The 26,236-nt window shown below is 37.5% G+C and overlaps 2 protein-coding genes across 2 annotated transcripts; both read right to left on the reverse strand.

Moving 5' to 3' along the window:
* Positions 1-1,874: 1,874 nt before the first annotated feature.
* Positions 1,875-7,036, reverse strand: LOC104591640 (uncharacterized). The gene is made up of 2 exons (XM_010250575.3): positions 5,506-7,036; positions 1,875-3,499 (listed from the first exon to the last, which is right to left on the reverse strand). The coding sequence occupies exons 1-2, from the start codon at positions 6,211-6,213 to the stop codon at positions 2,177-2,179; spliced, it is 2,031 nt and encodes a 676-aa protein (XP_010248877.1). The 5' UTR covers positions 6,214-7,036; the 3' UTR covers positions 1,875-2,176.
* Positions 7,037-15,524: 8,488 nt separating this feature from the next.
* On the reverse strand, positions 15,525-19,125 carry LOC104591639 (glyceraldehyde-3-phosphate dehydrogenase, cytosolic-like). Its single transcript, XM_010250573.3, has 10 exons — positions 18,797-19,125; positions 18,571-18,671; positions 17,863-17,978; positions 17,648-17,747; positions 17,350-17,496; positions 17,195-17,255; positions 16,992-17,089; positions 16,600-16,742; positions 16,327-16,410; positions 15,525-15,976 (listed from the first exon to the last, which is right to left on the reverse strand). Exons 1-10 carry the CDS (start codon positions 18,822-18,824, stop codon positions 15,841-15,843), a joined length of 1,014 nt encoding a protein of 337 aa, XP_010248875.1. The 5' UTR covers positions 18,825-19,125; the 3' UTR covers positions 15,525-15,840.
* Positions 19,126-26,236: the final 7,111 nt, after the last annotated feature.

Below are 26,236 nucleotides of genomic sequence, written 5' to 3' on the forward strand. Positions count from 1 at the left end.
ATGCTGGATTGTAGTGTTTGGGTTTATCCCAATGGCGGATGCCTCAGAATTTGATTACTTTGGAAGCTAATTTATTTGTTCTATCTGCAAAAGTTAAGACTATAAAAGCAGAGTTGCCTCAGAATTTGATTACTTTGGATTCAATTTTTTTTAATTGTTAATTAATTTTGTGTATAGAGTTAATTTCTTTTCCTGTGACTTCATAGGAATGCTAATGTCACCATAAGAACGCAAAACCTGTTCAAGAAAATTTGTATTGAAGAAGAATTAAAATGAAGTATGGTGAAGAAAACGCTCTAATGTCTAATGTCAACTTACTTTGGGCTTGGGCTATGGAGGGCCCAATTCTTAAATTAGGACATTTGGAAATTGCCAATACCCAATGCATATTAAGAAAAAGGACCCAGAACGAGGGTCCCAGATCAGCCCCTTACGATAGTCCTATGCCCATCATCATGAGGAGCGGCAAACCAAAGTTTGGGGGTGTAAACAGGTCGAATTCGAACTCAATGAAGCAATATTCGAATTTGAATCCGATTAGAAAATTTGATATTTGAATTCGATTTAATATCCAATGGATATTGAAAATTAATATTCGATTTCGATTAAATATTCGAATCGATTTGAATTCAACCAATTAATTATTTTAGGTAATTAATAAATATATAAAATAAATATTTTATTTCTATAAAGTATATAAATATATAAATTATTTATATAATACATTTAGATATTTTATATATTATATAAAATTAAATAATTGGTCAAATTTGATTATTTATCGAATCGAATCAGGTCATATCTGAATTTGACCGATTAAATATTTGAATTATCCAAATTCAATTCGATTATTTTAAATCTCAAATTCGAAATTGAATTTTCGAATATCGTTAACACCCCTAACCAAAGATTGGGACCTTCTGCTACATTCTGGAACTGGGGAGGGAGATTTAATGCTACAGTTGGAGACCCGATTTGCTCCTCACATGGCACTATTCACACCCCTAACCAAAGATTGGGAACTTTCTGCTGCTTCTTCTTCTTCTCCTTTTAAATTTATGAAACGGGTTGGAACTTGGAAGCTCCACTCTATCTATAGTCTGTTTATACAATAAAATTATGTAAAAAGTAGAAATTCAATAAAGACGAAGTCCAGCCCTTTATTCAATCGGTCCTCATGTTTTTAGTTCCCCCACTTGTACTCAATACCCAGAAAGAAAGAAGAACGTTTATTAATGCAACTCCAACTATCCAACTTCAATTTAAGATTTAGTGCTTAACATCACTTGTGTCTTGGGATAACTCAGTTAGACGCTTAAAGCAGAGTTCGGACAGTAGCAACAACAACAACAAAGCCCACCCATTATTGACAGTCCACACTGGTTAGATTTGTTCAAGGGAGGCCGATTTCTTTTTTATTTATTTGTAAAGGAAAAACCTCTAAATTTCACAAATTTTTACAATTTCCCTGGACTACCTGAAATGACAGTGGATGTATTTTCCGTGTGCAGCTGTAATGTCTTGTGGGTAGTATGGGTATCGCTCTTGTAGTCTCCAAGATTCCAACATGTACACCGGATTTTTTTTTAATGATATGGATAGTTTTAAAATTTGGCTGTAATTTAGAATATTGGAGATTTATTACCTAATTGCAGTTCAGTTTGACTTTAGAATGATAGCTAGAGAGAATGGAAGTTGCAAATCCTCGAGAACCCTCAATGATTCTTTTCTATAGTTCTAGTTAATATCGTTTTCTTTCTTATCTCTAAAATACCGTTGACAGTAGTTGGCCCATCGATATTGATATACATGGTCCTACATTTTGTGGGCATACAGATGTGCACAGCTGAGCAAAATTGTTCTTATTTGCAAGTCAGAGAAAAACAAAAAAAAAAGCTTTGTTCAGATTTTAGACCAATAACAAGATAAGTTCAACATTCTACACCAGTCGTCTCCTAATATTTCTTGAGCATGATTCAGAGTTACAATTAGAGAGAAAGAAAGTAGCTTACTTTATACAAGCACACAACTAACTTAAATCCAGTATCTAAGGAATAGTTATTGGCATTACATATCTTAAATGCACAACAGGGTAAACTCTTAGTCTGTGTAAGAAGTAAGAACTTTGCTTCATTCCTCAATACCTCCACATCTTGTATCTTCTTCTAAATTTTCATCAAGCAATTGATAGCAATGATCGCTTGTGACCCTGATTTGACCCAAGAGCGTTAACAGGGTCTTCCAGTGCTAGGTCTTGTGCACCAAAACAGAAATAATGGTTCATTAGCTTCTTATTAACCGAGGCTGGCTTTTGGTTCATGTTCAGTGTTCCATCATCATCCAAGGATTGGTTTGAGCAAGAGGGACCTGCACTCTCGTTTCTAGAATGAATGCCCTTTTGTCTATCCAATGAAATAGGTGAAGACCTTGTCGATATCGAGAAAGAACTTGAAGGTGATCGGTCTGATTTAGTTATATATGGAAAGGCCTGAATAACACCATGCATTAGCCCTGCTGCAAACTTCTTCTTGGTGGATGGACTTGGAAGATTGCTTATGACGGGCAGAACCCTTTTATTGTTTGGAAGTGATGATGGTTTTGAGAATTGCTGCCTGAGTGGAGTCGGAATCTCTTCTAAATCGCTCCATTTTCTATAGGATGCCATTGGGTCGTCATCTCCCAACTTCTTGGAACCTTCAGATTTCTTCTCTTTCCGGCCAGGCCATCGAAGTAGAATTTTCAGGCGTCTCTTTGCATAATTTACTGAGCTTTGTTTTTTACCATCCAAAGTGCTATGATTCCCATCAACTGAATCCAAGTTACTCAGTTCACTTGAGCATGTTTCACTGATCTGATCACCAGCATCTGATGCATTCTCGATTCCTGTATACAAGAATATCTCTGCATCGGTGACTCTAAAAGAAGTTCCAGGACTGCCTCCAATACCTTGCATTTTTTGGTGAGAAACAATGGAACTTCTCGCCATACAACCTTGACAACTAGAGACCCCACCAGCAGAAATCAACTGTTTGATCAATAACTCCGAGGAAGCAGATTGTGGCCGTTGGCTAAGTAGATCAAGTGAGGTCATGCCATCTATGTCACAGATGTTTAGATTGATTGATGGTGCGGTTATTAAGAGTTCCACAAGGTTAGAATGAATATTCCCAAGCACAGCCATATGAAGAGCTGTTCTTCCATCATTGTTTCTGATGTTGATGACATCTTGAATGTTTGCAATCTTTCCGCAAATCAATTGCTTCATGAGCTCAATCTGTTGGTCCAATCTTCGGAAACCAGGCATTCTGAAACCGGATACAGCCATATGGAGGAAAGTATCTCCTCCATTATTTGTTAAAGAGATGGAAGAGGGAGATGCAATAATTAGAGCCTCTACCACAGGCAAGTGGCCCCTGTAAGAAGCCAAATGTAATGCTGTGTTCCCTTGATTGTCTGTGGAGGTAATTATATCGAAGGACGCCACCAGATCCTTGACTACCTGAAAATTAAAAGGCCAGAATATTAAGAACAATAGAAATGACATCTTTTGAACAGGTCAACTTCTGACATGAGTACCTCATGCGTGAATGTTTTACTTTTAGATGGAAATACCATCAAACCAACTACTAGAGACACCAATAGAAAACCATTGCATTTGATCTGTATGATGTTTTACAACCAAAAGCCTAAAAAACAAGGTTCATAAAGGTCTTAGGGTCATCTTGGAGGTACACAAGTTCAGTAACAGGTATATGCCAAAGCATAAAATGTGGTCACATGCTCATCCAAGTTGTTTGCAAATTCAATCAAGTTATTGATAACAAACTATTGACATTAAGGAAAAAACTAGGTTGTACAAGACTCATTGCATGAGACCATTAGGACAGCTTATTTAATCAATGAGGAGAAGAACTAAGGCTACAAATCAGGTCGTCCAATTTGAAGAATACCAACTATATCATGCCATGCATCAAAAAATTAGAAAAAAAAAGAGGGTCAGGTTATGGTTCGGGCCCATTGAAAATTTAACATATTCTAAAACAACCTGACCCAAGTTGCATCCCTAAGAAGAACACCTTTAGGGATGTAACCTGAAAGCATTTTTTACCCATAGCGTCATGTAACCTGAAAGTTTCTTCAGCCAAAAAGGAGAACTGCTTTGGGTAAGCACATCTGCTTCCATTTCTACAGAGCATTTTCCCCCAGGTGTCATGTGATTTGTATGCTTGAAGTTAACTACCACTTTTGTGTGTGTGTGTGTGTTTTCCTCATGGATACAACGTTAAAATGCATGCAGACATACAGATAATCATCTCACTAACTGAACTACCAATTCTAGGAACAACTTTACACGGAGAATGTGTTTCTCAGAATCTCTGCCCCAAGGTTGCTGGCTGGGGTTGTGACAAGTAAAATGGCACTCTGGCATTTTTTTTTCTCACCGTTCTGTTTGTTAGTGTCATTGACAAGATAGAAATAATAGGTATTCTAGAAAACATTTCTTCATTCAATATCATAGTCATGAAAAAGTCTGAATTGACAATCTAAAGGTACTTCTGCTATGTTTTTCTTTAGAAACAAATCTTAAAGGGTGTCATTTTACTTCTTTCTTAAATGAAAACATTTATCACCTTTCAGGAGAAGAAGAAAAAGAAGAAAAAAAAGGTTAACACATAAGCAGCTAAATAATGTTTCAATTCTACTTGCAATGAAACCATTTCATTTTATTTTTTCATGAAACTTGAATGCAGTATGTCATCACTTAAAAGGAGCCCTTTCCTGAGATGATCCATGTCAATCTTCTATCAGAACAGGAGAAGGCCCCATTGGTCTAGAGTTCTAGTAATACATTGATATGCAGATGCACAGGAGCGATAATGATTGCTTGACACAAAATCCTGTCTCAATGAAACAGTCTCAGGCATATGTGATACAAAACTTGCAGGGAAATGCCCAAAGAATCATAGAGAGCTTCCTGAACCCTGCCTTCATTTTCATCCAATTAATCTGGTAAGATATGTCAAATGTCTACCTGACTAAGAGACAATAAGAAAAATCTATCACCACTAAATCTTGGACAAATCTCAGTTTTTATTAGTTAAACATTATACTGATAATGATGATCTCTATACATTCAAGTCTCATTTTATAAAATCAAGAATTGTTCAACACAGATTTGAGTCTCTCCAGCATTTATATGCAATAATTCAGGCAAAAGTGTGTGTGTGTGGAGGGGGGGAGGGGGGGCCGCATTTACTGTGATCAGGACTGAATAGGCAAAAATGCCGCAATAGCATGAAAACATCCTAGAGTTTTATTTCCTACAACATTATTAAGGTTTCCTTAACTGAATGACATTTACAGATTGTATGGACTACTTACTTAACTATGTACCACTCAAAAGTAGGAACTTTTCAAATGAAAATCTAATCCTAGCAAAAAACAGCTGAATAGATGCAGAAGAGAAATAAGAATACCCACACGAACATCAAATAGAAACCTCACCTCAACCTGTCCTCTTCCGGCGGCTGCGTGCAAGACGGTAGAGCCCTGAGCATCCCTGTAGACCAAAATATCAGTGCAGTCCCCTAGAAGATCCTTCAGAATCTCTAAATTCCCTCCTCTAGCCGCAGCATGAACAGCTCTGCTGACCATTTCTGACCTAAAAACGGGAGGAGGTCCGGCTGGTTGTTCTTCTAAAACTCCTCCGCTGCTCATCAAACACCTTGGTGATACTGAGAAATCAAATAGGAGCCTGAAGACCTCAGAATTCTTACTTCTGGCAGCAGCGTAAAATATATCAGTAACACCATATTCTCCTTCCCCGAACACAAGGAGAGGATCTCTGTCGAGCAGTTCCTGGACAAAAGTCACATCCCCAGCCGAGGCAGCGGTATACAAAAGCCATCCACCGTAGCCAGCTCGTATGAGAGAGTTGCTCCCTCTCTTACTTTCACACTCAAGTAGAAGCTTCCGGGCAACCTGAGAGCGGCATTTTGCGACGTCTTTGAACTGAGCCTCGTCGTCCCAGACGGTCTCAAGCCGGCGGATTCGCCTGAGGGAGGTGAGCTTGATGAGTAGGTTGGGGTCAATGTGGAGGAGCTCCCTGACCAGATCGTAATGGCCATTAGCAGCGGCCCAGTCAATGGGAGACGCATACCACCACTGGTTTCCGGTGCTCTCCCACCGCAGAGGAAAGTAGGATGGAGGCATTTGAGACGATAATTATGGAACTTTGGGTTCAGACAAAAGAAGTTCAGGGGAAATAACAGCTTAAAAAGAAGATATAGAAAAACCACAATTCAATATTGCAATTGTCAAGATTCAAGTGAACAATACACGCAAAGTAATGTTGGTAAATGCAGACAAAGCAATGTTTTGCAAAGGAAACAAGAAAGGCCGAACTGGCTTTTTGAATCAATAAGACTCAGACACACACAAAAGAAAAGAAAAAAAAAAAAAAAAACAGGATTCTGGGGAATAAGGTAGACGAAATCCAGACCCAAGATATAAGGGGGTTGGGTTAAACAGAGTGAAGCATAGCCGGAGAACTACTTATTTAAGAAAAAAAAAAAAACCCCCATTAATACCCATTAATAGAGCCCTCCAATCTGCAACTAACTAGACCAATTAGAGCTCAAGAGTAAGCAAATGAAGAGGAACCAGACAATAAAATGGAAAAACCATGAACACCCCTTGGAGCACTGGTAAATATCGCAGAGGAAAAACAACGGCACTAACCAGAACAGCAAAGAGGAGGAGAAGGGGAAGCCTCAATAGCCATTATTAGTCCAAGGAAGCGAAACCCACAGAACAGATATGGGGCTCCATAGGGTGAGGTTAGAAGTAGTGTGAAAGAGAGTGTACAGAAAGCTGGGAAAGACGATGAAATGAAGACCTTTCTTCGGTGCTTGTACAGAAGAAATACGGTCATAAGGAAATAGAAAGCGAATATAATATAATTGCAGATAATTAAAAAAAGAAAAAGCTAGATTCCCTTGGTCCGTGAGAGTGCAGTGAAAGAAAACGATAGATAGATACATCTGGGGTGGCATCAGGCATGCCTATATGGATGAGGAGAGAGAAGGAGAGAGATATCTCACAAAAATAGACGTGGCTTGGAATAATTACAGTGGTGGTGATCAGAAGTACTTTGGAAGTTTTTGGAGAAAACCTCAATAGATTTTCAGAGTCCATAGCAAGATGGGTACATCTAATCCAACCTCCATTCGTTTGTTTAATAGTTAGACAGTGACTGATAATTTCTCCAAATTTTCCCTCATTTTACATTTGCAGACTTGAACATTTGAGAGCATTCTATACTTCTTTGTCTGGATTTGGAAACGGTTCTCCCAAATCCCGGTCCACTCAAAGGTGGGCTCCAGTGTTCAATCAATCCATAATGTGAAATGGGCCATGCCCAACCTGGTCAGATCTTGGTGGGCCTAACGACTACGAGATGTTAATACTTTTGGTCCAACAATTTGGTGTAATCGTTGGATAGTATTTATTACTAATCCAACTATCAAACAATAATCAATATTTCAGCATTCTCAAGTCAACCGGTAAGCAAGTAGCCAAGTACTTAGTACTCAAACCCATGTGGATCAACATAAATGCCTAAATACGGATCTGCCCATCTAGGCAAGAGCAAGGAAATGATGGATTCGGTTGATTGGTAGACGAGTTCGGGTTACCTAGTCAAATGGGTTGTCTCCCTAGCTACATCCTGATCCATGGGCATGGAAGTACCACATGGGTCGGATCTTTACCGACAGTCTACTAATCGGCTATGAGAATTGGTTGGATGAATAGAGTGGTTAAGTGGTTACAAACTTACAAAAGTGATGAATGGACAATTAAACTCTGCCTCCCTTTTGTGCAAGGTGGCATTATTTAATTGTAAACTCTGTCTCTGGGAATCATCGTCGGTCACCCTCCTCATTTGTGTAAGGAAGATCAAATGCATCCATTTGTTCGAAACTTCGGATCTATGTGCCTACTGGAGCCGTGGGATTGGATGACAAGATATCAGGTGGGCCTTCAGTTTGCTTAATCAAATTCTCTGATCAAATATATAATAGTTTCTTCTTCTTTCTTTTTTCAAGTGTTGTACTATATCTCCCTTAGTCCACTCTCAAATATTTTCTTTTTCACTTGTAACTTTTACCATTTGTCTTGCTGGTAAGGTTCAAAATTTTGACACGTATAGGCAGTATCGTATTATGAGCTTCTCAATACCCCTATAAGAGGTGTTTCGGAGTCTGGGCCTTAAATCAACCGATCTGAACCAGGTTAGAAAAAAAATAAAAAAAAAAATAAAAAAGAAAAAATGACGCAAGCATCGATACAATCCGATACGCCAATTTGCTTTGGTGTACTGTCCCACTGTCTGTGTGCTAGCTCTCCACTGTGCTGTCAAACCCAACTTGCTTTTCTCTTTATGACAGATTACACATGAAGGCACATGCCGCATAGTTAGTTACTAAAGAACAAAATCAATTGGGCCCATCATACCTTTCCAAAGCCCAACTGTTTCATTACTTGGGCACCTAGGATTTTGACTCAGTTTTCCATATTTGCCTGAACATGACCCATCACAGTAATTCCTTTTCCTTGCAAGTGATCAAAACAACAAATTACAAATTTGGAATGGGTGAAAAACAAAGTTTTGGCTGCAAAGAAAACTTGTGAATCAGGGTGACAGAGCTCTTTTCACTTTTGATATTACTCCAATAACACAAAATCATATCGCTGCAAAAGAGGTTTATATTTGTATCTCCTATTTATAGTGTCATATGCTTTAATAAAAATTAGAAAATAAACATTAAAATAATGAAGTAGGAAAGTCTTAAGGCATCCTATTTATTGCCTTCTTTGTTGATGTAGGAGTAAATCATGAAGCTGCTTTTAAGACCTTTGCAGTGTAGATGAAGCAACACGAAACCTAAAGCAAAGAGTAAGTAAAACCCCAAACAGAAGTGGACAAGAGTTTACATTTTTCTAATTTGCACTCCCATATATTCGTACTAGTGCAAAGAAAATTGCATTGCAAACAAACAGGAGCATACAAGTCCACTTTGCATGGTGGATGATGATCCAATGCGCCCAAGTGGTTATGATATAATAAAATAAAATATATATAGTAAACTAAAGTAAAAAATTATTTTGGGAGATGAACAGAAAAGGCCAATTGAGGCATTGGAAATGACACAAAATTGCACATGGGGGGCATTGAACCTCGTGGTTGTGGGGTTAATAGATGAGTTGGGTTGGCGTCAGCAACTTTGGATCACGGATCTATTAAGAGAGAGAGAGAGAGAGATGGTTCAATCTTGGAAAGGGTGTCAATTTAAATCTAGAAATTTATACAAATAAAACCCATTTTTCTTTCCTCACCTACATACACGAATAAAAAAGGGTAGTAAAGATTGGGCTTCTAAAAAGACCCAAAGTCAAAGAATATAGAAAAGCTTGGGCATGGGTATTAATGGACCTTGCCAGGGCCCAACCTTTTTCAAACAGTCACCCTCAAATCCCAACATCAAATTTATTTGTTGAACACCAAACACGTACCCCACAACCTGGTATTCCAAAAGGGAGGCCATGTGAGAGAAACAGCTTTTGGGCTTTTCAGGAATGCACTTAAAAACAGGATGATGCATAGAGTAGAGTGGATAGTAATAATGCAGATAGAGCCTGAGTTTCACTCCCTTTTTTTATTTTTTTCTTTCATCACTTTCTCACTTCTCCTGGTCCTAGTTATTGCTTCTACTCCTGCCTACACACGTTCTTGTTCTTGCCATAATAACGAAGAGCATAGCATCAATCAACCATGAATGCATCATCTTCCTCTCTCTCTCTCTCTCTACCTTGTGGTCTTCTTTAGTGGCCACTCGCAATCCATGGTGACCAATAATGAGCCTATAAATAATAATAGTCTGGGTTCCTGGGAGGCCCACCTCATATTGGGCTGGATTCTCTCAAGTGCTAGAAATATAAATGGAGATCTCTTGCCCTTTTCACCTAACAATTCTATGAAATGTAAAAGCCTTTAAACTTTGATGTAATATCGAATTGCCCTTGAAGAGAACGTTGAGCCACATGGGAAGAGTGCAAATACAAGATTTATAAATATCGTTTTCAAGGTTTTGTACTGTACGTATTTGTTTTTTGAAATCCTTCCAAACAGAGCCATAGGCCTTTGGTATGAATTAAAACGAGATATTTCAATAGGTACTTGAGAATTCACATCTGCACCCCACAAATGTCCCACAGCATATCCCAACCTTGTATTGAGAACATCTCCCAAAGTTGTCAGTGGGAGATATTCCCAATGCATGCTGAGATGTGCATGTGGGGCGTCCTCTGTGAGGCCCAGATGTTCCCTACACATGACGAATCATGATGGTGTCACCACTTACCAGATAAAGCTTGTAGTCCTAATTGTGAAGCAATATTGTATTTTATAATTCTATCAATTGCTTATTATTAATCCAAAAGTTGTTCTCCAAAGTCCAAACACCCAAGCACAAGAAAGGAGTAGACCCTCGCTTCCTTTTTTTAATTATTGTCATGGTAGTTGTAGCTTCCTGTATGGAATGTCAACCAATATTTTAAAAATTGACTCAGAACTAGAACCATTTTGACCACCAGTTTTTGGGTTAATGATTTGATTATCAGGTTTGAATGGATGGCCTGTTTCAATTTAAAAAAAATAAAAAAAAGGATAAAATGATTATTCGAATCAAATGGATTGGTGATTCTACCATACGGTTCAGTGAATAGTTAACCAAATCAATAGGTTTTGGCCAAAGAATGGATTAAGGGTGAAATGGACCCTGTTGCCCGAATGGTATCAAAGCTAAATGATCCAACCATCTTATTCAACAATGGTTCAAAAACCATGATGTCATTCATATGCATGGTTCAGCCAGAACCAGAATTATACCTACAACATCATTTTCCAAGGACAGGCACCTAGGGCTGTTTACGTTCTTTTATAATTAGAAAAGGACAAATATAAAGAACTAGTATCATTTTCAACAAGTTTCAAGACAGCCCAGCCCAGATTGTGTTTCACAAACAGCCAAACTTTTTCTCACTCAACTACCCACCCAACAACTAATCAACTGCACACATCACACCTTGCCCCGCGAGGCGAGAGAGAGATGGTCAAGGGATTCAAGATCCCTACAAACAAGAGAGTATTTATACAAAACTCTCACAGGTGACAGGGGGCGGTGGCACGGAACATTCATGTGCCTAGCGTTGTTACAAGCAGATCCAGACTCCCCATACTTTATACAATTTCTGACTATATAACTGGGCCTTACCCCGACATAATCTATCTATTGGATTGCATTACATACCAAAAAGCCCGTTCAGTTGTATATCGGGTGTTAGATTTTGATCTCATGAGAGATTAAATCTAATGGGTTTGATTGATCAATTACATGAGAAATTGTACATGTACATTTGATTAAAAAAATCAGTTTTTCTTTTATAAAACCCAGTTTTGAACTTGTCCCACATTGGAAAATTATAAGTTTTGTTTTTATTATTTCAATAGGAGCTGATTTACATTCCTTAGAATTAGTAGAGGAGAGTATGGGGATTCGATACTGCGCAACGCGTGTGTGCGGCACAATGAGGCGCTTTAGAAGCGCACTTTGCTCGCACTTGCAGAGCATTGGAAACTCAGTCGGTTTACAAGTAATCCCGGTGCAGAGCATTGGAAGGCAATTGGGAGAGTTCTTGGGTATCTCAAGAAAACCTTGGAACTTGGCTTGTTTTACTGTGATTATCCAACTGTACTAGAAGGGTACACTGATGCAAGTTGGATTAACGGTAATGGAGATAACAAGTCCACATCTAGATGGATTTTTGTCCTTCGTGGGGATGCAATTTCTTGGGCATCCAAAAGACAAACTTGTATATCTCACTCGACCATGGAATCTGAATTCATAGCTTTAACGGCTACTGGAAAAGAGACTGAATGGATTAGGAATTTATTATTGGATATAAAACTTTGGCCTAGTCCTATGCCTCCAATTTCCATTTACTGTAATAGTGAGGCAATTGTGTCAAGGGCCTACAGTGATACCTACAATGGTAAGTCTAGACATATAAGTCTGAGACATGAATTTGTTAGGCAACTGATTCAAGATGGAGTCATCACTATAACCTATGTGAGGTCAAGTAAAAACTTGGTTGATCCTCTTACCAAGGGCTTGGCCAGAGAATTGGTAAGAATGACAACCAAAGAGATGTGATTAAAACCCTTTACTTAATCACCTGTAATGGTAACCCAACCTGAACTGAAAATCATCAGTATTGGGTTTAATGGGTAATAACAAGTTACAGCAATGTGACTGTATTACTGACATTGAGAAATTTCCCATCACAACATAAACAGTGATGTCCGTTATGATGAGATGTTGAAATAAACTCTTAATGAAGTTCTGAAATGTGTCAAATAACGGAGCACATAGTGGAACTTCACCTATGTGAACATAGAAGTTGTGCCACTTCTCATGAGGGTTTGCAAGCAGATCCAGACTCCCCATACTTTATACAATTTCTGACTATATAACTGGGCCTTACCCCGACCTAATCTATCTATTGGATTGCATTACATACCAAAAAGCCTGTTCAGTTGTATATCGGGTGTTGGATTTTAATCTCATGAGAGATTAAATCTAATGGGTTTGATTGATCAATTACATGAGAAATTGTACATGTACACTTGATTGAAAAAATCAGTTTTTCTCTTTCAAAACCCAGTTTTGAGCTTGTCCCATATTGGAAAATTGTAAGTTTTGTTTTCAGTATTTCAATAGGAGCTGATTTACACTCCTTAGAATTAGTAGAGGAGAGTATGGGGATTCGATACCGCGCAACGCGCGCGCACGCGTGTGTACGGCACAATGAGGCGCTTTAGAGGCGCACATTGCTCGTTGATCACTGTTGATGAGATCAACGGTCACGATTTGATCGGGTGTGATCAAGAGGCACAATTCAAAGTTAATAGTCACCAACTGTTAACCACTTTTTAAACAGTCACAATGTTTGAAATTGTGACTGTTCAAGGTGCCTTCTCTAAACCAGCACCTACCTTTTCTTCATACCTCTTCACAAATTATTTAAAGAGCATGAATCAGACTCCAAAACACATAATTTCGAAATTCACTCTCTCACTCTCTCTCTCTCAGTCCGGTCTGCTACAGTCTCACAGAAGGTTTCGTTGGAGACTCTTCAACTTTGTTGGTTGCAGATTCTCGCCCAAGGCTCTGTTGTATCCTGGGAACGAATTTGCCTGTAACCCAACAGCAAACTCAGTAAAACTGAGTGGGGGCAAATAACGTTCTAAAGACAATGTCTTCAGACGTGTCTCAGAGCTTCTCTTCCAAAGTTACAGTGATCCCATCTTCTCCAACATTGGGAACATCTCCCCTAATTTTATGTTCTATTCATTGGGGGAGATTCTGGATAGGGATGGCAGTGGGACGAGTGTGGGGAGGGTTTTGTACATTCTAGACCTTAAGGCCATGTTTGGTTTGAAAGAAAAAGTAGGAAAAGGAAGGAAAAAATAGAAAAACCAATACAAGGTTTGTATAGGGGATCATAAAATTCGATCCGTTTGGAATTTGAATCACCTCTATCCAATATATATATAGAGAGAGAGAGAGAGAGAATTGTATCTCATTATAGGCTGTAATTTTATTAATTAAATAAGCCTAAAATTGAAAATTTCACATCAAACATGATCGAACAAAACAAACCCAGAAACCCTTCTCTTTGATGCTTTTGTGTTTTGCATTTGTTATGTTGGTGAGAGTTGATAAGTGAGAAGTGAGAACCCCAGCCGTTGTTGCTGCCTGCCACCACAAACCGTCACAGCGTCACCGTTTAATCTTCACCATCACCGGTCGCTGTGCATTAATCGTTCATCCCTCTCCTTTTTTTTTTTTTCCATTTTTCCCTTTTCATTTCTAGTTCCACCGAGATCATCTCACACTTGCATTTTTTTCGGTTATTCATTCTAGTTCCGTCGATAATTACATTGTTGTTTGTTGCTGCCCCCATGGCCCCATCCCCCAAATCCTTTTTGCCGCCACCGGTTGTTCATGTTGAAGGGCAGGTTAGGTCAAATGGTCAATGGTCGGAGAGACAGAGACACGAGACTGAGATCTGACATCAGATCGAATCAGATCATCGGATGTATGATTCGAAAATATTTAATCGAATTGAATCGGATTTGTATCGGATATCTGATGAAATGATATGAATACGATGGATTCGAATTCGAGTTCAAACCATATGATTTTTCTATAGAATTGAATTTGAATTTACTCTGATTTAAATCCGATCTGATCCATTTGCATCCCTAATCTCTTATTAGATCATATTCACCTTCCTAAACTTTCTAATCCATATCTGCCCTAAAACCCACAATAGGTTCACTAGGTTGGATTTTGAGAATCAAAACCCTCTATACACATATTATATTTAAACAATAAAATTTTCATTTATTTAATTAAAACATATAAAAAAACAATATAAACTATCAATTGTCTACATAAAATTCAGCACCGAATACATAAAGTTTATAAATTGAATTCAGTGTAATACGAATCCCAAAACCCATCGAACAGGTACCTGGGTAGAGTAAAAATTGCCATCCCGACATGAATCTACAGCTTGCCACGCTGTTTATATTAAACTCAGAGCATGCATGTTTGGGTGCTATGCTCTCAGGGAAGCACAATTTTTGGCATACCAGGCAAGTTCATTTTTGCCTAATCACAATCTTCCAAGTGGGCTTGGGCTTCAGATCAGCAGTGTTTGTAGAGTGTGCAGATATTGCAGAGAATCCCGTCGCTTATAAAGAGAGGAAAAGGCCTGATTCGAAGTATATGTTGCAGCATCTACGTTCGAGTTAGGCCAGTCCACACTTTGGGTCAGATGGAATAAATATTTGATCCAACTATCGATATCAGTCCAAAACCAGACTGCATCGAGTTTTGCGTTGTTTATTTTTCAATATGGTGTATTGAAAAGTCACGAAAATTTGAAAGAAGATGAGAATTATAGGTATCGATGGATTAGTTTTGAGTTGTGAAACCAACAATTTGAACAGATTGAAGGGTCGAAACGTTGAATTGGACGTTCTCTTTTAGTAATGGATTCAACAGTTTGGATTGTTGGAACCGACAATCCGGTCCTAAATATTCATCAAATTGAATTAAACCTGGTCCATTTCTAATGGACTCATTGAACAAAATCAGATAAGATGATGATCAAGACTCGATAGCATGAATATCCAAACTTTTTTTTTGGGTAAAAAACCATTGGATTAACACACTTTTAATTCAATGTCCAGTAAACGACCCATGCAACATCGAAGAGATGCCACAACCGGCCAGAGATATGCTTTTGAATTATGGGAGTTCTCTTCTACACTTGCACGATTAACGGGAGACCACAGCAAGAACGTTTCACGCAAACGCAACCATCACAAATTTGAACATCAGAAGTTGACGAGCAAATATTATCTCAGACAGACGTGTTCTTCGATATAACAGGCAGAATAGAAAGAGTACTACTTCCCCCTTTCAAAACGCAAAAAAGGGTTTATGACCCTCTTTTAACATTTTTCAACTCCAAATGACATAGGCAACAAGATCCTCTTAAGTAGTTTCTAAAACATCACAACTCTATGACTAACTTTATTCCAGCTCTGTATTTCGCCCTACCCTAAAGGAGACCCAAGACAGAGAAAAACAAACACAACTGTGTAGCAAAATAGCAGCGCTTGCTTAACGTTCCAGATCACAGTCAGTTGGTAGAGGCAATGTGGAGGATCAAGTCAATTACACGGGAGCTGTAACCCCATTCGTTGTCATACCAAGAAACGAGCTTAACGAAGTTATCGTTCAGGGCAATTCCAGCCTTGGCATCGAAGATGCTTGACCTGCCAAAATAAGCACAGTTTCGTGTTAGTTAATAGGCAACAACAATATTAATAATGGTTAAATGACTCAAACCACCTGATGACGATCCATGCATGAGGAGAAAGGAAGCACTGAAACCAAAAAAAGAAAACAGAACAGAACAGCTGCACAGCCACTCAAGGTCAAGACATGGAGAAACACTAAGCACTCAAGGTCTAGGCGAAGAGATGCCAATGATTTGTATTGTAGGGATTGGGGAGAAGCATGTGATGTGTTCAACATCCAAGGATGGATTTCCAAACAGTAGTGGGGAAAGGATGTTACGCCTAGAACTGAAATTAGTAAATAAAATTAGTTAAGCTATCCTCACCTGCTATCACCCACGAAGTCGGTGGAAACCACATCATCTTCTGTGTAACCCAAGATTCCCTTCAGCTTCCCCTCAGACTCCTCCCTAAAAGCAAACACAAAAACAATATTATATCATTTGTTAGAACAAATCCAAATCCATCTGAGGTGCCAATCTTAGCTCATTAAGAAATAACATTTTATCTAAGATACCCAGAATTTACCAATCTTTAACAACATCACCACAACAAACAGTTAACTAATCAAATATGATGGAAAGGAAAATTTGTCATACTTGATAGCGGCTTTGATCTGTTCGTAGGTTGCCTTCTTCTCGAGTCTTACAGTGAGATCCACCACAGAGACATCCACAGTTGGGACACGGAAAGCCATTCCGGTCAACTTGCCATTCAATGCTGGTAGTACCTTACCGACGGCCTTCACAAGTTACATAATTTGTATAATTAATCCACCTCGCATGATTTCTTTTAAAAACACCAAGGTCAAGCTATTAAACGAGAGAGGGGGAAATATCTGAACGATCCCCTCAGTTCTACTCGTCTAAAATGACATTTAATTTCATTTTAACGCTGAGTTCACAAGAATCACGTAGACAGTTCATAAGAGTCTAAAATGGAAAAGATCATGTGTGATCAGAGCAAACAGATTACTGTATTAGGTAACTACCTTAGCAGCTCCAGTGCTGCTGGGAATGATGTTGAAGGAAGCAGCTCTTCCACCCCTCCAGTCCTTGCTTGATGGTCCATCAACAGTCTTTTGTGTGGCTGAATCAGACAAGTAAAACAAGATGAAAAAGAAATCAAATTTACGATCCAAAACCAGAAAACAGCTATACAAGAACAAACAGATGAAAAAAGAAAGTAACCAACCGGTGATAGAGTGGACAGTGGTCATAAGACCCTCAACAATACCAAATCTGTCATTGATAACCTGATAAAATGAGGCAAAGTAGAAAGCATTAGATCAATTGTACGATGTAATTAAGTTCGCAATGACAAAAATGGGTTAGAGGAAGAAAGTAAACCTTGGCCAAAGGTGCAAGACAGTTGGTGGTGCAGCTAGCATTGGAAACAATGGAGATGTCGGACTTGTATTCCTTCTCATTGACACCCACAACAAACATGGGAGCATCTTTACTTGGGGCAGAAATAACAACCTTCTTAGCACCACCCTGTTCATCAAAATCCAACCCAATTCATCCCGCATTAATCAACTGTTGAAAAAATATTATATACCCACAACAGAATCATATTTATGGACCAATTCATAGCATTATGAGATAATAAACAACGACAATAACCAGAGAACAAATAGAAGCAGACCTTCAGATGGGCAGCAGCCTTGTCCTTGTCAGTGAACACTCCGGTCGACTCTACGACGAACTCAGCACCGGTCTCACCCCATGGAATCTCCTCAGGGTTCCTTCAGATTCAGAATGGAAAGGTAAGCAAATCTCATCCGTGTCTGGATATTTTCCGCTTCCTTTTAAGACAAAACCATACAAGCTGAAAAACAAAACCGTCGATGAGGGCTGTACCTGACACCGAAAACGGCGACTGGCTTCTCGCCAAAGAGAAGAGTCTTAGAGTCCTTGACCTTAACGTCGGCGTGCTTCCAGTGACCGTGAACACTGTCGTACTTAAACATGTATGTCTGCATAACACAAACAAAGCTAGAGTGAGTAGAAAGTAGAGAATAAAAACAAAATCGTTTGCGCAAGAACTGTTAGTCGTCTGATCTGATGGCTAAACGCTGATGAAATTATGGGCATTTCTTACAGCCAAACGCTGGCGAAATTACATTGTAACATTGCCCGTATGAGATCTCCTCTTCATCCATTATCCACGGTAAAGAGCTCCTCAGGATGTGCTCTTTGCAGCACAACCTAAGAAAAATCAAAATGTAAGTGTATGTGTGTGTGTGTGAGAGAGAGAGAGGGAGACGGAGATAATACATGCTACCGTGACTGACCAACCACGATACAACTTTAAGGAATCTAGCCGATGGATCACGATTGTAACAGATCAAAGAATGGCTGATAATCGGATCGAACAGCTAGAAACACTTGTGAAACAATTGCCAAGAGGCCGACCCAAGCAATGGGTTCGACAACTATTAGGAAATTTAGATGCAGCGACCAGAGAGTGAACGGTGAATGGATCCACCATTCATGTAATACGGCATATAAGAAACCATGTATGTATAAAAATTATGGTTAGAAAAGCAGATGGGTAGATGGTCTTACCATGTAATCAGTGGTGATGAAGGGGTCGTTAACAGCGACGAGCTCAACATCATCTCTCTGAAGAGCGACTCTGGCAACCAGACGACCGATTCTTCCGAATCCTGTGTTTTCATTATCATTTTCAATTTATTACAACAGAGAAATACGAGATACAAGATCAGATCTGAGTAAGATCCCAACATATAGAACCAAAGAAACCAAAAGGGGGTTTAAGAGATCGAAGTACCGTTGATTCCGATCTTAACCTTGCCCATGATTCTGAGAGACGGAGTGAGAGATATGAAGAAAAAAGTAGCACAGTGAAGTTGCAGAGGAAAGAAGCCAAAGGGCGGAGAGGAATGAAAGAGTTCGGCACTCGGTAGGCTTATAAAGGGGAGTAGAAAAGAAATGGTGGAGATGGATCCTCTTTTGAACTCCGGATCTCCTCCCCACAAAAGTCTACCTAAGTCTACACACAACACACTACCCCGTGCATTTAGAACATCTCCCCGTGCATAATATTTTTTGTAGGAAGGTGTGTGCCTGCGATGTTACGTTGGTAGATGTGGGTATAGTGATTGTGTTCAGAGAGGATTCAGGGTTTATTTTGAGCGGATTTGTAGAAGTGTCCGAAATCGGTGGTTTTAGTCACGTGAGCGGTTTTGGCATTTTGGTATTAGCAGAGTGGTTACGCACGCGTGGCCATATCACCGTTGAAATGGGGTGATGAAATGGAGATGTGTCACCAGTCTAACGTGACTTGTGCCCACGAGATGGGCGGTTGAATGTAGCTATGAATTGAAATTTGAAAGGTAAAAGTGTACGTGGGGAGTAGGGGTGAATTCCAGACGAGCAAGTCGAATAATACGAGCTTCAGTCAGAATGTTGAACTCGAGCTCGACTCGAATAAAAAATTCATAAGTTTGAATTCAGTTTGGCTTGAGTTCGATTTTGAGAAAAAGTGTTTTATAAAAATAAAAAATTATATATAAAAATATTGTTTATTTGATATTTAAAAATTAAGAATTATAATAATTAATAATTGTAATATTTTTATTATATATAGTATTTTTTATAATTTTATTATATATATATATATATATATATTAATATATATACATATTCGAATCGGTTGGTGAGCCTTACGGGCCAAACTCTAATAGATTCGAACTTGACTCATTTCATAATCGAACCAGTGAACTGAGCTCGAGCTCAAATCGAAACTCGGTAAAAATCAAGTAGAGACGAGCTCAAACAACTCATGAAAAGTTCAATTCGTTGTCACCCCTAATGAGGAGAGTAGGATTGGTGCCTTGGTGGTGGTTGTGAGGTTAGAAAATTTGGGATGTGGTGAGTGAGGCACGAAGTTCTAGATGGAATATATTACTCGACCTGTTCATGGGCCAGGTGGCCTGACGAGCCGACTCGGCCCTCGGATGGGCTTGAACAGGTATATGGGCCTGTGGGCTTAACCTCGGGCCAAAAAGCCTGTCTCGCAATAAATTTGAGCCAGGCTCGAGATTTGCCAAAATAGCCTAGCCCGACCTATAATTAAACCTAAAAACCCTAGTCGAATACCCCTATTTTTTTCACCTCTTTCCCTTATTTTTCCAGTCGAACCCTTCTTCTTCACATCCTTTTTCCCTTCTTTATATTCTTTTTTTAATGTAAATAAATTATAATTTATATTGATTATTGAATAGGGAAAATTTCTAATTTTTTTTATTAGGTCGGGCTTTAGGCTTTTTATCAAGGCCAGGCTCGGGTCCAAATTATAGGCCCGTTGGTCGGATCGGGCTCGGGCTCAGGCTCGAGCCTAACATATTTCCATTAATGAAAAGTAAAAGCCTGGCTCGAGCCCAACCCGATCCAACCCATGAACAGATCTATATATTACACATCTCCCATGAATAATAAATACAAAGATAAATTTCTTAAACAATGCAAATTGATTAAGTGTATCTCTACTCTTTGGAAATTGATTAACGATATGTCGGTATCTATATGATTCTTGACAATTAACTAAAAGTTACAAGTATCGTTAAATGTGGATCGAATGGCTGAAATATTCGTTTTACTCGTTAATTCAAGCTTAAGACTAAAAGATAAAGTTACCTTTATATCCCTTATTTTAATGTATATGTATGGATTCACTCAACTGAACAAAAGCGCCCGAAAGTAGAGACCAAGCACCATCGTCATCGTAGCTAACGAAGGCTGCTACAACTAACGTCCAAACAATGGAATTTTGGTTAGAAACTTAGAAGTATTATTTTTATACATTTTTTTATTTAAGGTCATGGTGACCTTAGCCAAGAACTGTCTCTTCTAGATGGTCCTCATATGGAGATTCCTTGATTGACTCTCTGTTTTTCTGGAGAAAGTAAAAGGTTTTCTACCGGCGACGCGCCGTTTGTTTCTAAAGCGTAAGCCGCAAGCGCACACGTATTTATATGGAATTTCTGGTGATTTGTATTGCAAAGAGACACAGTACCTCGTAGTCCTGCTGCGACACTTTGAATATTGGAAATTTGGAACTTGGAAGTGACCATTCAAACTTGTGAACCTTGTTCTGAACTTCTGATCTGATCTGAATCCCCTGTGCTTGTAATTGAAATGACTATTCCGCTTGGGAGTTGGGAATTTCAAAACACCTAAATGTCAGTAACAGACTAGTAACTCCCCCTTCACCAACCCTTATTAAAAAAGAAGGAGAAATCTAAATTTCATTCAAGAAGCTGGACCGAACAGTGTAATTGAGAACTCAAAAGGTGGCAAATTTTATTGGAAATTCCCCATTCTTTTTTAAAAGGGTTTAGACATTTTACTATTTTAGTGAAAAATAAATCTCCTCCAAATATATTTTGAAATGTTTAATGAAGAGAAGTTTTTTTCTGATTAAATGGCAAATAAATACGAGTTTACATTGGCAGAACGTGCCCAAAAACTTCCCACGAACACGTCTCAGTGTGCATTGACAACATCTCCTGTATTTGTCATTGGGAGAGATGTTCTCATTTTGAGGTGCATTTTGCGAAGGTAAAAGCCCGTTGGAGCAGCTTTTCAAACGATTGGCTAGCAAAGCCTGTTGGAGCAGCTTTTACTGTCTTGCATTGAGAATAGGGATAAGTGGACTGCAATCCACCTCAAAAATTTGAATTGCAGCACCCTCCTAGTCTACTAGTAGCCCCCTTATAAACCGCATCCTACCCATGAATTTGGCTTCAATCTATGGGTAGGATTTAGTCCACCCCTAGAAATCCTAGCTCCACCCTAGAGGTGGACTGAACTATAAATATCCCTTGAGAATATCTCTATTCTTACGTGCTTTATTTCATGGGAAGACATTCCCAATGCAAGGTTGGGAAGGGCTGTTAGAACAATGTGGGCATAGGTTTGCCCTAATGGAAGTTGATCTCTTTTCAAACATGAATAAGACAACTTTTTTAAGTTTGGTAAGCAAACAAGACAAAACTTTTAAGATTGGTTTTTCTTCGGTGCTTAAGTTAAAAATAAGTGTTTATTTGAATAAATACCTGTTTGTATTTGACACCCAATTTTTTCAAGTGATTATTTTTTGAAATAAGCACTTATTTTATATTGGGTATTTGATAGTCTTTTTCTCTGATAAGCACTTAAATAAGCATTTGTGATTATTTTGTCCTTCATTTTCATTCAAATTTTCAAAATATACCCTTACAAGCATTTTCAATAAATTATTTTTATAAAAAAACTTTTATGAAAGTACTTTTATGAAAAATATTTTTATAAAAATACTTTTATGAAAGTACTTTTATGAAAGCACTTTCGTAAGTTCTTTCATAAAAGTACTTTTTATAAAAATGCTTTCGTAAAAGTGCTTTCATAAAAGTACTTTTATAAAAATGCTTTCATAAAAGTGCTTTCACAAAAATACTTTTATAAAATTCAACTAAGGATAATTTTATAAGTGGTATTTTAAAATTCAATTAAGGATAGTTTTGAAAGAAAATTTTGAATAAATACTTATTGTATAAGCACATAAAAAAGCTGAAAATTTGGGCTTGAAAAATAAGCACTTATTTTTTATTTATTTCCCAAATACTAATAAGTGAAACACTTATTTTTTAGCACCCAAACATGGCCTTCATAAAAAATTAGACTTTTGTTCACATACATTGTGTTTTGACCATAGCAATTGTTGGTTTCGAAATTAATGCTATAGTTTTGTAGATTCTATGTGATGATGATGCTTGGTACTATTTCTATTACCGGTTCATTTGATGAGATTTATCATAAATTGCTGATTATTTTTTTTGAGATCAAATCAGAAAATTTGTTTATTTGTTAACATTGATGCCATGCCATCCAATTTTTGAGAAATAGGCAATGAATTTGTTTGGTATTCATGATCAGTGGTGAATTTTATTTTTAAAGGAACTATGTCTTTATCCACATCAGATGGCATGTCATAAAAGAAAAAAGAGAAATCATCGAAATCAATAATTTCTTTGTCAGGCCTAATTTTAATAATTGTTCTCTAAGTGATTTGTAAATTTCTCATAAATTGGCCAACCAAACAGCAAAGGCATCAAATTCTGAAGAATTGGCAATGGTACTAAACATCATCTAGATTTTTCTTAATACAATAATTGATTTATAACATTTGTTTGGACATAGTTTAGATAAAAAGCATTTTGGTCTCAACAAAATCAAAATCATCAATGTTTTTTTTTAGCTTTTCTATGGATATTAATGGAAATAAGTTGTTGATAAGAAAAATTATGTAGCAAATGATGCTTAACCATATATATATATATATATATATATATATATATATATATATATATATATATATATATATATTTTTTTTTTTTTTAAATTGGGGAAGTTTCCACTGGTGTAAAGAGTATAGGGGATGTTTTAATAAAATTTCCAAAAAAGTCAAATAAATTTAAACAAGGGAAAAAGTTTGTTTTGATGTCAACATGTAAAAAGGGTATGAATAAATTAATTGAATTATGCTTAAGGCAATGATGGAAGAAGCAAGTGAACATATAAGGGTTGAAATAGGCATGGTCGACTTTAAAAGCCAACTAACATGTAGCCATCCTTTTGGAGGTCCATAGGCCAAGCTTTGCATCTAAGAAGAGAGGAAAAAAAAAAAAAAACATAAGATTTTGCCTCCTTGGAAATCTGGGAATCATTTGTAAACTCAAAAGAAGAATAAAAGGGAGAGGGAGATTAATAACTACAAACAATACATCAGTACAATCATTTGTAACTCCCACCCCCTACACCACACACGGGAAAAAACTGTTCTATTTTTTAATTGTTTTTTTTTTTTGAGAAAATCTATGATGTGTAAAAGATATGGTATGGAAAGAGTTTTGACCGATCAAAACCTATTAATGAATTTTGATAAATAACACCTGATTGGCTATCACATTTATGATTCCAGTTGATTGGTCAGAAATTTTTAGATATTATATCTTTTTCATATCATAGTCGAACCCTTTTTTGACACTCGTTTGTATTGACCCTTTTACTCTCTATCCTTTTACAGTTGCATTTAGCATTTAAAATGTCTCTATCAATACTCAGTTTTTTAAATGCAAAAATGAGATAAATCCCTTTTTTCTTTTTCTTTTTTGTTTGAGAAAACCATCATTATATATTAAACAACAATCAGACTGAAATTGCCATTCTATTAATATGGTTAATACATATATTATCAAAAGAACTGAAGAGACTCATAACATGATCTTTCAAGTGGCTTGTCTCCCAGTGGTCTTCTATATTACTATTGATAGTTTCTATCATTCATGCATAGTTGCAAAATACTAGTGTAGGCAAGTAACCAAATTGCTTTTGCATAGTGTCAAGAGGAAAACAAAATGTTGCCACGATTCTATTTCAAATTGACATATACCACAGATTTGGTCTTGCTATTTCAGAAACTCCAATTTGTCTTTTGTTTTAATACCATCCCATCAAGCCTTTCACATAAATATTTGAAACCACCAACGGCCATAGTGAGAGGATGTTGATGGCAACAAAGAGGAGAAAAGCTCATACGCTGATCTTACAATGTACCCTACATTTTTTGACTTTTTCCATAATAAAATATCCCCTGATTGCACTGCTTCCCTAAGGATTTGTATTATATGGCTCACCGAATCCTATGTAAACATTTCATTTAAGATTTGTATATTCCAATTGCCATTTTAATCTAAAATGTCATGAACTTTGGGCCTTGTTCATTTAGAAAGAGGCCATTTACCCAGGTAAGTGTATTTACCCAGGTTCTTTTTTGTTAAATTTACCCGGGTAAATGAGACCTTTCAACCTCCCCATATTCTTTTGCCTCACCCACTTTCCCAGTAAGTGGTTAATTTTTTTATGTTTTGTCATTTTTACCCTTGGGTACAGGTCCATGCTTTTTGAATTATATTTTTTTTAATGGGCATTTTTGACATAATATATTTTGAACATTTACTCTCCACTTAACTTTCCCAAATAGGAGAAGGGTAACACTTTGCCGGGTAAGTGATACCCAAGGGAAAAGCATTTACTGTGGGTCTCACCTAAATCTTGAAAAAAAAAATATGATAGAGTTGATAAATGGGAATCAAAATCCCATTGACCGATTTGCCCCCCTTCCAAAATTCGTGAAACGAACGAGGCCTTTATGTTATTTACTTGATGATGCCAATTAGGATTCAGGAGGGGGTGTTTCAGAGTGAATGGATGAAACCCAACTCCCAAGGGTCAAGAATATAGTCTCTCTTACCATCATTTACCTGGCACACCAAGAAATGTTTTATTTCACTTTAATATTTTCCCTGCATTTTTCCACCAAGATGAGTCAATAGGCTTTGGCTTCACTTGGAATAAAGGTTTATTTTCTAGGTATTTCTCTTTTATTATTTTTGTGCAAAGACCACTATTTTTTTTCTAACAATTGCCAAATTTTTTTAGTTAACATGACTTTATTAGATTCCATAATTCTTTGAAACCCTAGTCCACCCATTTTTTTTCAATTTACATAGTTTTTCCCAAGATATATGGTATGCATGGTTGAGTTTGTGTTTGAACCTTCCCACCAAAACTTTATTTGTATTTGTTCTATTTTATTTGTAGTTTTAACCGGAAGGATGCTAGTTGACATAGCACATGTGGGCATTGACTGTAGTACTACTGACTTCACCAATGTTGTTCTATTGGCTTGGGATATCAATTTTGCCTTCCATGAGGCAAGTTTGGATTCCATTTTATCAATAATCTCTTGAGGGCCAGCAGAAGTTCTACCATGAAAACTTAATTGGGCTCCTAGGTATTTTCTTGATCCTTCATTACTTTCATTTGTAAAAGATGTAACAAGATTTTCCTCTTCCTTCTAGGAACACAAGGACTAAGGTGGCGTTCGGTAATGCGTAAATATCATGGACGGGATGGTAAAATATGGTGTCTGGAAATGTGTGGACGATCCCCATCCATAAAATAACATGGAGAGGGATGAGCCATACCCCAATTTATCGTTCACAATATTTTCTCGTGGATGGTCTACACTATAGTGTGGACAACTTGTGGGAAGGTTTCAATGTAACGCACTTGTGTTACATTGGTCCAACTACTCTCATTTTATTTAATCTTTTAATAATTTTTTATTTTTAATATTTTATCAATAAAATAATAATTTTTAATA

This window comes from Nelumbo nucifera, chromosome 4, assembly GCF_055504915.1.
Source record: "Nelumbo nucifera cultivar China Antique chromosome 4, China Antique-T2T, whole genome shotgun sequence".
NCBI lineage: Eukaryota > Viridiplantae > Streptophyta > Magnoliopsida > Proteales > Nelumbonaceae > Nelumbo > Nelumbo nucifera.

Coding starts and splice junctions, on each gene's coding strand:
- LOC104591640 (XM_010250575.3), bottom strand. CDS start 6,213: ATGCCTCCATCCTACTTTCCTCTGCGGTGGGAGAGCACCGGAAACCAG. Junction 3,500..5,505: donor CCGGAAGAGGACAGGTTGAG/GTGAGGTTTCTA, acceptor TTTAATTTTCAG/GTAGTCAAGGATCTGGTGGC.
- LOC104591639 (XM_010250573.3), bottom strand. CDS start 18,824: ATGGGCAAGGTTAAGATCGGAATCAACG. Junction 18,672..18,796: donor GGTTAAGATCGGAATCAACG/GTACTTCGATCT, acceptor ATGAAAACACAG/GATTCGGAAGAATCGGTCGT. Junction 17,979..18,570: donor TCATCACCACTGATTACATG/GTAAGACCATCT, acceptor TGTGTTATGCAG/ACATACATGTTTAAGTACGA.